The 16,645-nt window shown below is 40.9% G+C and overlaps 1 protein-coding gene across 1 annotated transcript; it reads right to left on the bottom strand.

Annotated features, from left to right (window-relative positions):
• Positions 1–4,088: 4,088 nt before the first annotated feature.
• LOC308053355 (uncharacterized protein) lies at positions 4,089–14,307 on the bottom strand (the record flags this gene model as incomplete). The annotated part of the gene is made up of 5 exons (XM_080364208.1): positions 4,089–4,198; positions 5,485–5,580; positions 6,338–6,442; positions 9,432–9,527; positions 14,061–14,307. 5 exons carry the CDS (start codon positions 14,305–14,307, stop codon positions 4,089–4,091), a joined length of 654 nt encoding a protein of 217 aa, XP_080220334.1.
• Between the last annotated feature and the right edge of the window lie 2,338 nt (positions 14,308–16,645).

Consider the following 16,645-nt stretch of genomic DNA (forward strand, 5'->3'; position numbering starts at 1 on the left):
TCTTTCCAGTGGTTCTAAAGGCAGAAATTATTTCTTTTACATTTTCCAAATGCGAGCTGTGCAAACAAAAGTACATGCAGAGTTTTGGTACAGTAGTTGAAAATGCTCAGTAGTAAGCTGTGCTATTTTCAGCAAGCACATTATGAAGAAAAATTATTAGCACATGCATAAAGACAGACAGCTACTTCAAAACTGCCCAGTAATTATGTGATTAGTTGGAACTGTTTTGTTACTAGATAGTCCATTATACACGTGAAACAGAACTCACTGTAATTAGAAAGCACGTTGCAACAATGCAGGAAAATTGCTCAATTTAACAAGAGGCAGAAGCATATTGAGGGCTTGTGTACACAGGTTAACAACATTGTTCTAAAATTGCATAATGCAATCTGAAATTAGGCCTAAAAGAATTGGGGGATTTGGAAGGGGGGAGAAGGGTTGCACAGTGCACGAGCTGCCATGGTTCCACTCTGATGGAGCAAAGGGCAACTTGCACCAAACTGAAGATCTTAATTATTCTTAGGACATTATGCAGAATATAGGTATCATCACTGAATTTTCTTGCATGATTTGTTTACATACTAAACAGTGCTGGGAGGTACATATGTACATCATCCTTTTATTGTCTGGTTGCACTAAAGTTGCTCTGCAGGCCAGCAGAAATTCTCCCAAGTGCAGCTTGACTTTTGCCCATGATCTTGAAAAGATCTTTAAGATGCAGTATAATTAATGTTTTATGAAGGAAAGATTTGTATCACAGAAGATACCACAGATCTCAGCAAGGACTCAGTTTCCTACATTTATATCCATGTTGCCTGTGATTTAAAAAAAAAAAAGAAGTAGACCTCATATGAAAGGTTCCTTTTACAAAATTAATTATATATTCTCATAGCTGAGAATAGAAAGTGAGTTAACATTTCCATTTACCAAAAGCAAACCCCTGAAGAAAAATCAGTGCAAATGCTGGAGCAAATCAGTATAAAAGCTTGAACTACTTGACAAATTGGCTATAATCCACTCCATTACTTGTCCAAATGGGAGAATCCAATGTTTAAATTCTCAATAAAACATAACACATGGGTGCATATACAAAACCAGACATAGATGTTAGAAAGTATTAGCAATGACTAAAGATGTTTATGCTGTTTCTCTTGTATAAAGGTGTCACACAGCATTTAATTCGACTTCCACCCACAGCTCAGTTTAGCCAATAATTACCAATATTTTACAGATAAACCAAGTAGCTCCATTCTTGCTACAACCACTTACAGCAAAAGAGAAATTACAAATGATAAAATGTGCATGTAAGTAAATTAAAAAGAAAAAACACTTCTCACCTTCCCACACATACTGTAAAAAGAACATCCAAAACACAACCAGTGCGCTACCCCTGCAGTTGTTTTTAGTGAAAATCAGAGCATGTTTAAGGTGTTACAGTTAGCTCTAATAAATGAGGGAACCTGCTCTGTATTGTTTTTCTTGACATTTGAGCTGCATTTATAACTAGTGTTTCACAGGAAGATGATAAATCTAGCTCAAAAAATTACATGCTTTAACTAGTATGTTCAATCCTCCAGTGAGTGGGAAACAAAACAAAAGACAAGGAATACTGACAGCTCTTTTAGTACATATATGTGGAACTGTGGAAATAATAATTTGGGGACCTGGACTGTCATTAATAATACATTCTGAATCTGTTCTACTTTAAAATGACTACCAGAAAATTCACTATTAAACTCACTTAAGATATTGCAGGGATTTAAATTATTTTTCTTAAAAACAAAACAAAAAAACCCCACTGAAAGATCCTGTGGCCAGTAGATGGTGCCACATTCAAGCAGTACTTCTAAAATATACCATCACATTCTGAGTGCCATCAAATTCCTGCTTACTTACTTCAATCACTTCTAAACAGGGAACTATTTAAATAAGCATTTGTTCTGGCCTGCTCAGAAACACCAATTATAGGTCTCTCTCACCGACTGCTCCTGGTCTCATGCTCCTAACAATGCTAATATCTCTATTGGCTTCTAATCACCATTTCTGTCACTTTTGGTTTGATTAGTGTAAGTCCATCTTTTCAGGAACAATACTGAGATACTGTACCTCTTTGCACTTAAACACTTCTGTTCATGTACTCTGAAGTCATGGGTCTGAGGCAGTTATTTTTTTCTGTTCACTTTCCTGCAACCAGTATATCACCTAAGGTATTCATCTTAACTTCCAAATTTATAAATTATGGCATGGTTATTGTTGTAGTGAACTGCAACACAGAATTTCATCATCATAAAGCCTACTCCAGAACTGTGGATGAAATAATATTGTGCAACGCGTGAAACCCACATTTTTCACCATCATGTCTGAAATACTCAGCTTATCACAGCAAAAGCAGCACAAAAAACATACACATGTCCACAGCAGGTTTCATCTGAACCAAATGCAATAGCCTCCATAGCAAGGGCAGGGGAAGGCTTCTCAACCACACAACACACCAACTGCTCCTCACAGAAAACCAGGAGTCTCATGAACTACACCCTTGTCTTTCACTTGCCCTCTGTACACTTGGGTTCTCACTTTTAGAGAAGGCTGGTAACTGAGAAGACCCTGTTTCCTTTGTTTCTTGTCACTGCTCAGCAGTTTGTAATCCCTGGAGAAACACATCCATGTAAGTCACTCTGCCTATGAAAGCTGCATGTTCTGGTAAGGGAGCTTATACACAGATACAGTGTTATTCCACTAAATGGATTAAAATAATGCATACGTAAATAGATTATAGTAATGCATAGTTAAAATTGTCCCACCAAAAATTCCAGTTTCACCCAGAAGACAATGAAAATAAATCTAAAAAAACTCCAACCAACCAAACAAAAACAACAAACAAAACCAAACCAAAACAAACAAAACAAACAAAAAAACCCACCAAACAAATAAACAAAACAAAACCCCCCTGATTTGGGTATCATTCAGAAAGTTGACTGATGGAAGATGCATGTTTTGGCAAAACCTCAACTATGGCATTCAAGAAACAGCACAGATGAGACATGGAACAATGAACGTAGGACCAATGCACAGACTTTTCAAAAGGCTGCAAAAGCTAAATGAGGCCAAACTGGAACATGTCCAGAAGACAAGCCTCAGCATCCTCCACACAGGTGATCTGTGACAGACACAGCTTCTCCTCACTGCCAATCTGTTGCCTTCCAGTAAATTGCTCCTGTAACAACAAAATCTTGAATACGAATGAATCATTAATGTCTTCGTATCCAGAAGGAAGATAAACACATTTCCCCTTCTTACTGGGCTAAGAAAAAGAAATAATAGGAAGTTGAAATATGATCAGATAATATGATTGCAGAAGTAGTTAAGATAAGGACTCTTTTAGAATATCATCATGGATTAAGCTTTTTGAAAGTAAGAGTGGAACTGTCTGAACAAGTACTGTGTTTTGTTTTGTTTTTTAATACTGCTTAACTGATCAAGATCCAAATCTGACTGGGGGAGTAGAGGGGAAGGAAGTACACCTAAAGTGATAACCAGGATTTTGGTCAGATGCTTTGCAGTTTGCTGATGTTCCAGAAAGATGCAAACTGCAAGTTTCCTCCTGCAACTGTGTAAGCTTCTTGATGGTACATTATACTCGAAGTAACATCCACTTCTGATGATCTGAATTAAGGACATTTTGTTTCACATGCTTTTTAAAAACACATCATTAATATAATGCAATAATTCTAATCAAAGGGGCAAAAAAGAGCATAGATTTACTCTGAAGTACTTTATTTGAAGACTGAATTTCATTTCAAGATAAGCTGTATCAACCAAGACATAATACTTCTGCTTACAAAACAAGGACAGAAGAAAACATGTGCCATACACTACACACAGTTGGATACTTATAACAGCTTTGTTACAATCAGCAATACTTTTCTTACATACAGAAAAGCATTTACTTAATATACTGGAGACAAAAAACTATCTGAAATCAATTAGTTACCATGTTGGGTTTTTTTTTAGGTCCCCCACTGCTGCAAACTTAATCTTTGTATGGAAGTTACAGGAATAAAATGCCGCTTATCTTTGCTGAAGATGCTTCATTCCTTCCTTTTCTTTGTACACTGCAGACCAGAGTATGGCAGTCGACATCTGCACACGTTTGGAGCGATGCATTTTCCTCCATGTTGACAAGGTAGTTTACATACAGCTGAAATGAGACAACAGATACATGGCACATCTTCAGTACAACACAGGATCATTTTTCTTCTTTGTCTCACTGTGCTAGCAGAATTGTTCCCTGGTGACCACACTGGGACAATATAAATAAAAGTATAATGGAAGAACTGAAAAGCAATGCCTCTCAATTTATGGCATCGTGTCTTCACTGGAATACAGCCACAGTACCTCTAGTCTTATTCGTGCTCCATTCCCCGTTTAAAATACTATCATTTCTGTTCTTTAAGGCACAGGCTATTTTTGAGATAGATGACTCCATGAAGTTGAGGGAACAATAAAAATTCTTACTGAAACTTGACCAAGCCACTTCCTGGATCCACATCCATGAGGAAACTGTTGCCACACAGTAGCTGTTTCCCTGCTCCTCAAAAGAAGGCCAGAGGAGGACTGAGCAGGCATAGCTTTGCCTGTCCCCCAGCTACACAACAGTTCAAGTAACAAGCCAGGGGCTGCAATTTGCTTACGAGCATCTGCACCAACAGAAATCAAACTGGATGCAGATCTAGTTAGTTTGGGAACAGTGATTATTTTGACTTTAAGAACCCAAACACTTCTACGATTATCACTGGTGCAGCTAAACATTTTGTACATTCTCTGCATCTCCCATACTTTTAATATCACCCTCTATCTCGATAGACTAATGAATAAAAATTATTAACATTCTCATTTGACCAGCAAAATGCTTAAGTATAATTTGTTAATGCTTGTTTACTACATATATTGCAGAAGAACTCACACCAGCTGATTTGGATTCCCACAGCCACACAAAAATTTCAAATACAGAGGACTTAATCTGAAGACCTTGCACCCACAATATTGAGTTCAAAAGCAATGTTTAAATGAGTTTCAATTTTCCATGTTCATAAAATTTAATGAAGCTTCTAACCAACATCAGTAGCGATAGTGTTTCTGTAACGGCCATTTTCAGGCCTTTAAACTGGGGTCTTTGCTTTATAGAAAATATTTCAGAAATACTGACAAGACATACCAAGAAATGAAATTGGTGACAACCAAAACCTGAATCTGAATTTACTTGAGGTGGAAAAGTTCTGTCTTTCTGACCAAACTGAAAAGCCTTATGCATATTTGTAAGACCCTCAGTATGCAAAAGCAGCTCTCATTTACTATCCTAAGATACTTTCCTAGTGGCTTTGTTGGGCACTGAAGATTTGAACACTTTGTTCAAATGCTGGTAAATCAAACAAGTAGAGAAAAGGTAAACAAAAAAGGCCAGAAGTCAGGCCAGAAGTCATTTACCTAAGTGACATGCTCCACCAACCCATCCAGCTGGACAGCTACAAATCCCAGGCGCCACACAAGCTCCATTATTCCGACAACCTTGAGGACAAATTGCTAGAAGAAAAGAACGGGTAAGTCAGCAGGACTTATAAAACTGATATCAAAGAATTCTGACAGAATGAAAGATTCAAGATGATACAAATCAAAATGGCAAAATACATTTTCTTCCAAGCCAGATAACTCAACTGGCATAACTCTAAAGGCATTTCCAGGACCATGGAAATGGAAAAAAATACATATGTACTGTGTTATGAATTTTGGTGTGAATGCTAACAGATTTACACTTTAATGAAAAATAGTTTGACACTATTTTGTCCGAGTATGTACCAATAATGTAGGTCATTTCTATAGTAACAGAACGACATTTCCGTAGTTATTAGCCTCTTAATCCTTTTAAAATGGTTTTATTACTGCAGTTATGTTTTTATTCAATATTTTCATTATGTAAATACACAAGGTACTGTGAGTGACCCATGCCATGATAATGTCACCCTAGCATTCTTATTTAATAGCAAAATAATACAGGCATTTTAACTGATAGAAGAGTTCCTTCAAACTTTTCTCCTAGGAGAAAAGGTTTCATTTGGTTTGGGAGTTGTACATTGCTTTTTATACAAATCAAATGAATAAGAATTCTGTTATTGAGAATGCAGTGATAAAAAAATTAGACTACTTAAACTGGGCATCTAGAAAATTATTTCTGTTTCCAGTGCCCTCTTAGCAGGTTCCCATCAGGACTTATTAACAGGCCTCAGGAACTGTCAGCATTTAAGTCACTTGTACAAAAGAGCACGAGAATGTAGATACCCACCTTCTTGGCATCTTGATCCTGTCCAGCCAGAAGCACAAAGGCACTTCACAACTCCATTGACAGAGATGCATTCCCCACCATTCTGACAGCCACCTTCACAGCTGACTGTGGAAGAACAGCAGACGCAGTGCATTTCAGAAGCAGCATAGGGATTCAAATAATTATCTTTAAACAGCTGTTATATCATCAACTGCTTGTTTTATCACATCTTCAAAGACTAAAGCTTCAACTATTCAGAGAAAGGCACAGTTCCATAAGGAGTGAGGATGACAGAACCATGTCTGCAAATGCCAACTCAAAATGCAGTTAAAATTAAGCATGTGCTTAAAAGCTTGTTGAGCATTTAGCCTGAGAGTACCAACAAACATTATTATTGCTATGGCACAGCTCCTCCCTTCCCCAGCTGTGAGCCAGCTGTTCATCAGCTACACCACAGTAAATACTAACATGCATGTTCTTATCAGTCTTGCCAAATCACAGCTGGTAAGTCAATAACGTGGTCAAGGATTCACATATTTCCTTATCTGGCAGGACCTACACATAACACAAGATGGGGATATTACTTTGACAAATGACCCTAGACTATAGATGAGTGGTGCCTTCCAAAAGATCAACTATCTAAGTCAGCCTCCTCATTCCAGAGTTATTCTACATGCCAGAGCCCTGAAAGCCTCATTAATGAAGTATTATTTATGCCAGACATACAACTGGTATCAACTGTGGTGTGCACCATCTTTGAAATATGGCATAACTGCTGTTGTGTAAAATCAAATGCATCCTTTCACAAGCATGAATGGAAGTGTATACAACACCTTCACTGTACTGAAGAGAAACAACTATCCTTCATTATAAGGATGGACAACTGGGACGTCTGCTTGATACCTGGTACAAAGAGGTCCAAATCTCTGTTCTACCAAAAGTATTGAGCGTAATTTCAGCTAACAGATTTTTGGCACAAATGCTGAACATGCAAGGACACACAAGTCAACTTCAGCGGAGCTAGAAAAGCTCTTCAAAGCTTGTTTGCATACCTCTGTCACACAACATAAGTTAATGTATTTAATATTGATTGTATTTGATCAACTGCCGTGACTGGGAGAGGTGTCTGAAGACCAGGAGAAAGCAAATGTCACTCAAATCTTCAAGAAGGTCAAGGAGGACACAAAGAACTACAGGCCAGTCAGCCTCACCTCAGTCTCTACTAAGGTAATGGAACAGCTGATCCTGGAGACCATTTCCAGGCACATCAAGTACAAGAAAATCATCAGAAATAGTCATCATGGCTTCACTGTGAGGGTGACCAGGAAGTGGTATAGGTTGCCCAGGAAATCTGTGAAGTCTCCATCCTTGGAGATAGTCAAAAGCTGTCTGGACATGATTCTTGGCAACTGGCTCTAGGTGGCCCTGCTTGAGCAGGGGGGTTGGACAAGGTGACCTCCAGTGGTCCCTTTCATCCTCAGCCATTCTGTGGTTCTGTGGCAGTCTGTTATAGCACATTGGACCACACTGCAGCTTTGTATATCCAGGCTCCATGTGCTGCAGTACTCCACCTTAAAGGTGAATACAAGCACATCCCTTACCTTACAGAGATAACATAGTAAAAAATACAAGTAGTTTTACCCAGATACATACGCAAGTCTAGACTGTAGTATTAGCATAAACTAAATCCTCACTCTGCTTTTCCTGTTTAAGTAGTATCTCCCACCTAGCTTCTAATTTAGGCTCTTCTGAGAAGGTTAAGTTCCCCCTTCTGAACAGACCCCACAAACCTACACTTTCAGTTGGCTTTTAAGAAATTAAAAAAAAAATTCCTTTGGCTGGAAAATGATGCTGACCATGCTCCAGTTTACCTCATTGCTGTCAACACTGTTATGTCTACTCAAAATTATTAGTTATTTCCCAATACATAACACAACAGCACTGTGTTATACATATCTTCAGCAGAAGACACTTCCTCATCTTTCTTAGTCCTCTATAATGTTCACAATTTTAAAATCAAATTATTCTCACTGGCAGTTAGTTAACATCCCAGAGCTGTATTTTAAGCTTCTGCAAACTTAGACAGATGTTACCACTTCAGATACACTCAGGTCATGCTTTTGTCATGAAATACCAAATACAGCTTTAGTAAAAATTAAACAAAAAAATCGTACTCCAGACAACCCAACAAGACTCCAGAGAGCTGCAAAAATTAGCTGAATTTCTTCCCCAAGTATTAATTATGCTACACTCCAAGTAAACTCCTGTAGCTATTACACATTTGAAGGAAATAAAGAAAATGCCCACAGAATAAACATCAAGAATACACAGAGAATCCTGTGAGGTGCTGCTTGCTGCTCTGACCACAGTCAGACAGAATGCTTATTAAGTTCTCAGCGCAGTGATGACTGCCCAACTAATTTATCAGCATCTGTTCAAAAAGAACTTCTGGACTCTCTGGGGATATCTTGCCTACAACATCATTTACCCCTCAAACTATTTCAAGATTGCTTCCCCTTTTATCCCAGAACTCAAGTTATCAACAGTAGTCTAATCAGTTCATAACAACATAACAATGTTTTCTTGGATCGCTTTTTCCCATCCATGCCTATATTCAATAGGCTTCATAAAAACATAAAAATTGGTCTTTGATGCTCTTTGTTTCTGTCACCTCCCACTACCTATCAACAATACATTGCCATACATATCTTTAGCAACTTGCCCTCAATATATACTCAAAAGATACTACACAAAAGTTTCAACCACCTAATGCAGAAATATGTATCTATGCAACTCATCCCATTAAATTATTTAGAAAGTCTGTTATAGAGCTAAACAGAACATTTACATAACACAGAAAGGGGGTATTTTCCAAGGGATAAAATTGTCTCACATTCTCACAACACATTTCAGTACATATACTCCACCGCATTCTCCTGCGAGCATGCAGAGCCTCTAGGCCATGCATTTCTTCATAGTAAGGTCAGAGGTCTAAGGAATTAAGGTCATTATTTCAAAGTGCATTAAATCCTGGACTTGAGTAGCCCCAAATGATTTTTTTCTGTTTTCAAACTTCTTATCTTTCCAACCTATCACTTATTTGGGTTTTACTCACCTTTATGACAGTATCTACCCCCGTAGCCAGGCGAACATCTGCATTTTCCAGGTCTGAGGCACTCCCCACCATTTTTGCATTTTGGATAACATGTTGCTGTAAGACACACAAGAAACAAAGCTTGGATAAATACTGGTGAAGCTTAGCAAAATTACTTCTTAATTACATAAGACACTGGCATTATTTTAGTCTCTGAGCACTCCGTTTGTCTTCACATTTCCAAAGATATATTTGCCCTACCATCCCACATCACCAGTCAGGTGCAACAGCTTCCCTGCACAGAGAGCACTCCACCATTTCAAGATTTTAAACACTCAAAACTAAGGAAGCTTTTAGACCCTAGATAGAAGAGAGCCATATTGAAAGGGAACAAAGGAACATAACTGGCCTGCCAAAGAAGCCTTTGATAATTGAATCAAGAAATGACAAGTGAGAAAAGAAGTGATAAGAAGAAATGATTGAATAAAAAGTGCTGCAGCTTCAGTGGTGCCTTCCAATTCTTACGAGGTAATATTAGACTTAACTCTTCACTGGATTCCCATATACCTCTCCAGCAAAAAACCACACATGCTTCCTTCATCATACCTATTTTCTAAAATGTCTCCAGAAATAAGTCTGCACTTCCTTCTCCTCCACCCTCTTTTTTTGCCTCAGTTGACCTCTCAGAGACCTTTCTGAAATGTACAGCATTTGTTTAGAAATCATCCAAGATAAATGTAAATTTTGTCGTAACTGTAATTATCTATTGGGAGAAAAGCATCTATGATCATCACAGATTTTGCAACTTTTTCATCGCTGACAGCTTGGACAAGTTGGACAAGGCACAAATAAAAATATCTTCATTTTGCAAAATTCTGAGTAAAACCAGTCAGATAAAAAATAAATTACTTATCCCATAGCCCACCTTGATACTCATAAATCATTCCTGAATCAGCCCTAGTATCTGAGAAAACCTGTGAGAATAAACAAATATTTTAGAAACCCATGTGTTTCAGAGAGTCTCATCTGAATTAACTGCAGGTGTGAGATGAGTTCTCTACACCACACTGCTTTATCCTTTGAGTGAGTGAGAATTTTGAAACAGGGAATAAGAGGGAAAAGACAAGTAATAAATAACACGACACTGATTTTGACCTCATATACATATAGTTATTACATATATTAACATATAATTATATAATTAACATATAACTATATAATTAACATATAGTTATTGCACTTTCAAGCAATAACAGAAGAATAAAGGATTTTTCACATCAGTATCTGCAGAACATATATTTGCATGCAAATAAAGGACACAGATGTGTAGGAAAGTACCATTCAGCACTCAGTTCTGCATAACTATTTTCCCAGATGGTTTCAGCTAATCAGAAATGCCACAGCTCTTAATTTAAGAAAAACTCTATATCTGTGTTATTTCACATAATTTTATAAAGTTTACTTTACCTATTTATGTTAAAAGATACTAATATGGCAGCAGCATCAGAATGTCACTGTGAAGTCACATACACAGAGTAACAGAGCAGCCCTGCCGAGAAGATCCAATCATTAAATTTGATGCCACTTGCATAAATAAAGTATCAGAGGTGGGAAGCACTAGCATGAAACAGGGGAGAGGGGGGCGGAAGAGAACAGCAATGAGATCCCAAACACTGTGCAGTACTGCGATCCTATTCCACTGTTCTCATCTATTAATACTAACTTTTACCATTTGGACTGCTGAATACTTTCCCATGCAAAACATGTATTTATAGAAGAGAGATGAAGAAAGACTCTCCATGAGGCACATATGTTTCACAAAGCAGGGATTTCAATGAAGGGTAGGAGCTGTGTGAAAGAATTAAATATTATCCTCAGTTCCTCAATCTCCAAACCACACTTCTTTAATGTTTGTTTTACCCTTTGCCAAAGCATCTGCAATTCCTCCCGAACTTTTAAGAATAAGCAAGACTGTACCTCCAGTGAACGGGAGGGATCTGACCTGCAGCTTCATAGCACAACATGATACCAGTGGCCTCACCACAAGAAAGGTTACGCCACAAGCACCCTGAAGTATTTTACAATACACCTGTCTTCAGAGCCCCGTTAGGATTGCTTGCAGGTGTTACAGTAGAGTCCCCAGAACTACCTCTACACTTGACTTGTGTGTTATTGCAATCCAACTTTGAGCAAGAAGACTTAGCAGGAAGTACTCTTTTCTAAGCAAGCCACCCAGCTGGAGACAACCAGTCTTAGAAAAAGTCTTGCCCAACTTTTTCCCTCTGTTATATCCATATTTTGCAATCCCACAGGCTAACCTACACTCAACATAGCATCTGTCTATACAATTACATCACAGAATGCTAGGGATTGGAAGGGACCTCAAAAGATCATCTAGTCCAATCCTCCTGCCAGAGCAGGAACACCTAGATGAGGTTACACAGGAAGGTGTCCAGGTGGGTTTTGAATGTCTACAGAAGGAGAGTCCACAACCCCCTGGGCAGCCTGTTCCAGTGCTCTGTTACCCTCACTGAGAAGTTTCTTCTCAAATTTAAGTGGAACCTCTTGTGTTCCAGTTTGAACCCATTACCCCTTGTCCTACCACTGGTTGTCACCAAGAAGAGCCTGGCTCCATCTTCGTGACACTCACCCTTTATATATTTGTAAACATTAATAAGATCACCCCCTCAGCCTCCTCTTCTCCAAGCTAAAGAGCCCCAGCTCCCTCAGCCTTTCCTCATAAGGGAGATGCTCCACTCCCTTAATCATCTTTGTGGCTCTGTGCTGGACTCTCTCCAGCAGTTCCCTGTCCTTCTGGAACTGAGGGGCCCAGAACTGGACACAATATTCCAGGTGTGGTCTCATCAGGGCAGAGTACGGGGGAAGGAGAACCTCTCTCGACATCCATTTATCTTCTAACCACAAATTCAAATAAGTTTGAAGATCACCTACTTAAAATGAGAGCAAATATAACTTTTTCCAAACTGCCTTCAACTTTAATGAAATTCTCTTCACCTTTTGTTAATTACAGAACAGATTTTTCTCCTTTCCCCCTAAGCCATCTCAATGGCCAGAAAAGGCTAGAGGCATCACAAACACTTTTTTCAGCCCACTATTTCAAGAACATGACACTTCAAGCAAAAAGCAAAGCGCAAAACTGAAAAACACTTCCCTGCCTCCAGTCAGACAGACATGTCCCACCCTTCATTTGTATGTTTTTGGTGAGAGAAAGGAGGAAAAAAGTGAACTTATCTGAGTATTCTTGACAGAAGATGAAAATTCCTTTATCTATTTTTTTCTGCATTGATGACATTATCAGCATTCAGTGCTTCCTTTAACAATACCAGACAGTTCACCTCTCTAGTTCAAAAATGGATCTGCATCTCTGACAATCTTTCATACCTTCTTTAAACCCCAAAATGTCTAGGATCAAACAGTTGTTTGGAACAGCATATAGTGCATAGCTATTCATCCCCACCACGCAGCGCATTAGCTGCACATCATTTGTCACCAACTATTAGCATCAGTTTCTAAATAAAACAACGCCCCATGAATGATTATGGTGCTGAATGAAATTTTCAGCATCCCATTTCGGAATTTAAAAAAAAATCATATTTTAGATGAAGGTCATTGAGAACTACAACAAATACCATGCAAATTATATTACCTCTTCACACAGGACAAGAAGTAAAGCAGAAGAACATCTCCAGATATGGAGTGTTACTTAGCAATTAGCCACAACGGTCTGTGATTAAACTTTTGAATAAAGGAATTAGAAATTGAGCATGTTAAATTAAGTAGGGTTTAAACTGAAAGTCTTCTTGCCACTGTTTACTTTTTCATATTGGGTGACATTTTGAAAAATCCTTTGTGTCCCCTGGGAAACCAACAGGAACAGACTTCAGTTCCCCTCGGCTTTATGCCTCCCACCATGGAAATGGGATATACAAATGACTCTGTGTCTGGCTCAGAAAGTGGTCAGGCCTCTAAAAGCACCATTCCCTACTCAGGCAAGTATTTAAACATGCACAGAGAAAATGCTTAAAGGAAGGTGATGCAGAACCCTATCCTGTAAGTGGAGGTTCAAATGGTAAAATGCAACCTCCTCACAACACAGCCATTTCCAACAGCTGGGTCTACTCACTTACATAAGTGAATGGGTGTCTTCAGAAGGGAGCTGGCTCTTGGTTGTGCTCTATCAGTTTTGCTGTCATTGCCTCACCTCACCAGAACCTGGATGTCTCTACCCCTCTTCTTCCACCCCACCTTGTTTGCATCCTCTCAGCATCTAACCACCGTCACACCATCTCCAGAGCCGGGCTCCTCAGCCATTCCCGGAGGGGTCACTTGCAGGAAAGCTGACAGCCCCGAGCGTTCACACACAGGTGCTTGTGTCCGGCTCGTTCGGGGCAAGACACGTCCCTGAAGAGAGACCCTCACGTACCTGCCCCCAGACGCGGGCAGGCGGCGCACGGCGGGACGCCCCGTCTCCGGGCGGCCCGGGCGCCGTGCTGCCCACGCTGCCCCTCGCTTTTTGCCGCTATCGCCCGGCGGCCGCTCGTCGCAGCCGCACCCCACTGCGCCCCGCCGGCCTCCCCACCCAGCGGCTCGCCGGAGCGCCCCTCCCGCAGGGCGAGGCCGGGCCGTTACCGTGTTGGCAGCGCTCGCCCTCGTAGCCCTTGGAGCAGAGGCAGGTGCCGTTGCCGAGGCAGAGCCCGCCGTGCTGGCAGCGCGGGCTGCAGGCGGCCGGCGAGCCCGCACCGAAGGGCAGGGCGGCCCCGCGGGCGGGCAGGGTGCCGGCCTCGCCGCCGCGCCACAGCCCGCACAGCGCCAGCCACAGCAGCAGCCGGGGCAACCCCCAAGAGAGCCCCCGGCCGCCGCCGTCTCGCCGCGCCATGGCCCGGGCGTCTCGCCCGCCGGCAGCCGCTGGCTCGGGCAGCTCGCCGCTGTCCCGCTCCGCTCACTCCCCTTTCATCCCTCGCTCCTTCACGCCCCCTTCGCTTTTCCCCTCTCCGTTCTCCTCCACTCCTCCTCCTCACCCCCACTCCAGCGCTGGCCTCCCCCCGCCCCCCGCGGCGTGTCAACGGCGGATGGGAGCCCCAGCGGGTGTCGGGACGGGCAGCGGGTTGCCCGTGCGCGGGCAGAGCCGGGCGGCAGCGGCCGCATGTCAGGCGGCCAAGAACGCTCCCGGGGCGCGGCCGCAGCGGCTGAAATAAACCAGGCCCGGGGGGTGTTCGGGCCGCACGCTGGCCCAGAGCCCAGCCGTGGGCAACCCCTGAGCGGGGCTGAAGTGCCCGCAGGTGAAGGACTTTGCTGAACCTTCCACCCGTTTCCAGGATGGCTCTTGCCATGGAAGTGACCTCCCTCCCTCTCGTGAGCCTCCAGCATCTCTAGCTTCTATTCATTTGCAAAGTCACCATAAGATGTGAATATCATACAAATATCTGTTACGGTAGGACAAGGAGTAATGCTTTTAAACTAAAGGATTCAGGCTAGACATGAGGAAGACATTTTTTACAGTGAGTGTGATAAAACATTGGCCCAGGTTGCCCAAAGAGGTGGTGGATGCCCCATCCCTGGAGACATCCCAGGCCAGGCTGGAAGAGGCTCTGAGCAACCTGATCTAGTTGAACGTGTCCCTGCTCATTGCAGGGGGTTGGACTAGATGAACTTTGGAGGTCCCTTCTAACTCAAACTATTCTATGATTCTGTCATCATGACACAATATTTGAGGGTGATTTAAGAGATAGGACTGCTGTGCTGAACTTACTGCCATTTTGCAGATGAGAAAATGGGAGGAATATGGGTTTCATGCTGCCACCTCATCCAGTGTGCCATCTCTGATTATGGCTTGAATAGAATTTTGTGACAAAATAGCAACATATTTCAGTTCAGCTATCAAAATATACTCAGTTGCAGGAACACAAACACAGATGATCAGAAAACCTTTTTTCCCCCCTCATTATCTCCTATCTTTCACAAGCACTTCCTGTAATTTCAAATGTTTCCCAGAGAAGGCAAACACTTCCAGTGCCAAGACTGGGCCCAAGGGATTTTTTTCAGATGAGTTTGATTGACCAATAGCAATAAAATATAGTATAAACACCTATGCAAAGCATCTACAGAAAACTGAAGCAAACCTCATGCCTTTTGAAAAACTAAGGAAAAAACAAGTCTGCAACAGTGAGATTTGCTTTTGAATTAGTTTTGTGAGTGGCATAAAACAGTTCAATTTGTTGCCTAGATGAAGCTGTAGCATGATCTGATAACTGAATTCATTTTGGCTGGAAATCAAAATTTGTGTAATTGCTTTATAGAATAAAAGGCAAAAGTACTTCTGCTGGAAAACTGGCTTTGATCCCTTTTCACACCTACAGACTGTGAAACATACGGTTCATAGAGGGAGTAAAATACAAGGCAAACCTGTTACTGATAGTATGAGTTGCTGTCTGGCTTCTTGCACAGATTAAGGCACTTGTAATGTGATTTTTATGAGACTGTATTTAGCTTTTCAAGGAGCAAAGTAACATGTTAAATGATTAAACAAGAGAAGCCCAGAAGTGCTACTAAATTATTGCCTGAAACAGGCACAATTCCCCTCTTACTTGTCCAGGCCACCAAAGCATCTTTTAGATGAAATGTACAAACAATTACATTCGTCCTGTGCAAACCCATGTTGGAAATATCCTTTCATGTAGTACTGATGCTGAAAAAAAAACCAAACACCGCAACAACACCACCACAAACAACAACAGAAAAAAAAAAAAACCAACACACACACACAAAAATCCCAAACCCACAGCAATCTAAGTACTCATGGATAAATTGCCATAGTCTGTAAATTTGCTATCTAGGAAAACAGACATCCAAATCCTATTCATATTACAATTCCAGTTGTGGTGGGGAGAACAGTGTCTCCTAGTTTTGTAGACAGTATTCCTTCTTGCAAGTACCAGGGTAATTGGATTGTGCAGTGAGAGCACTCTTGGTAAAATTCCTTTCCAGAAATATATTGGGAAATAAATTCTTACCAAAAGGAAGAGCTTTGTTTGTGTCAGCTCCACAAGAGCAGAAGGAGAGAAGAAAATAACTGAGATGCTGACTCTGGGCTTTATTGTTCTCTGGTTATACAATAGCTGTACACTTCCTTGACTTCTGCCAATAACTTTGCCCATATAGAATTCTTCACAGAATTATTTTTCTATTTTTGTCTTTTCTCCAGTTTAATGTGTGAG

This window comes from Nesoenas mayeri, assembly GCF_963082525.1.
Source record: "Nesoenas mayeri genome assembly, chromosome: 2".
NCBI lineage: Eukaryota > Metazoa > Chordata > Aves > Columbiformes > Columbidae > Nesoenas > Nesoenas mayeri.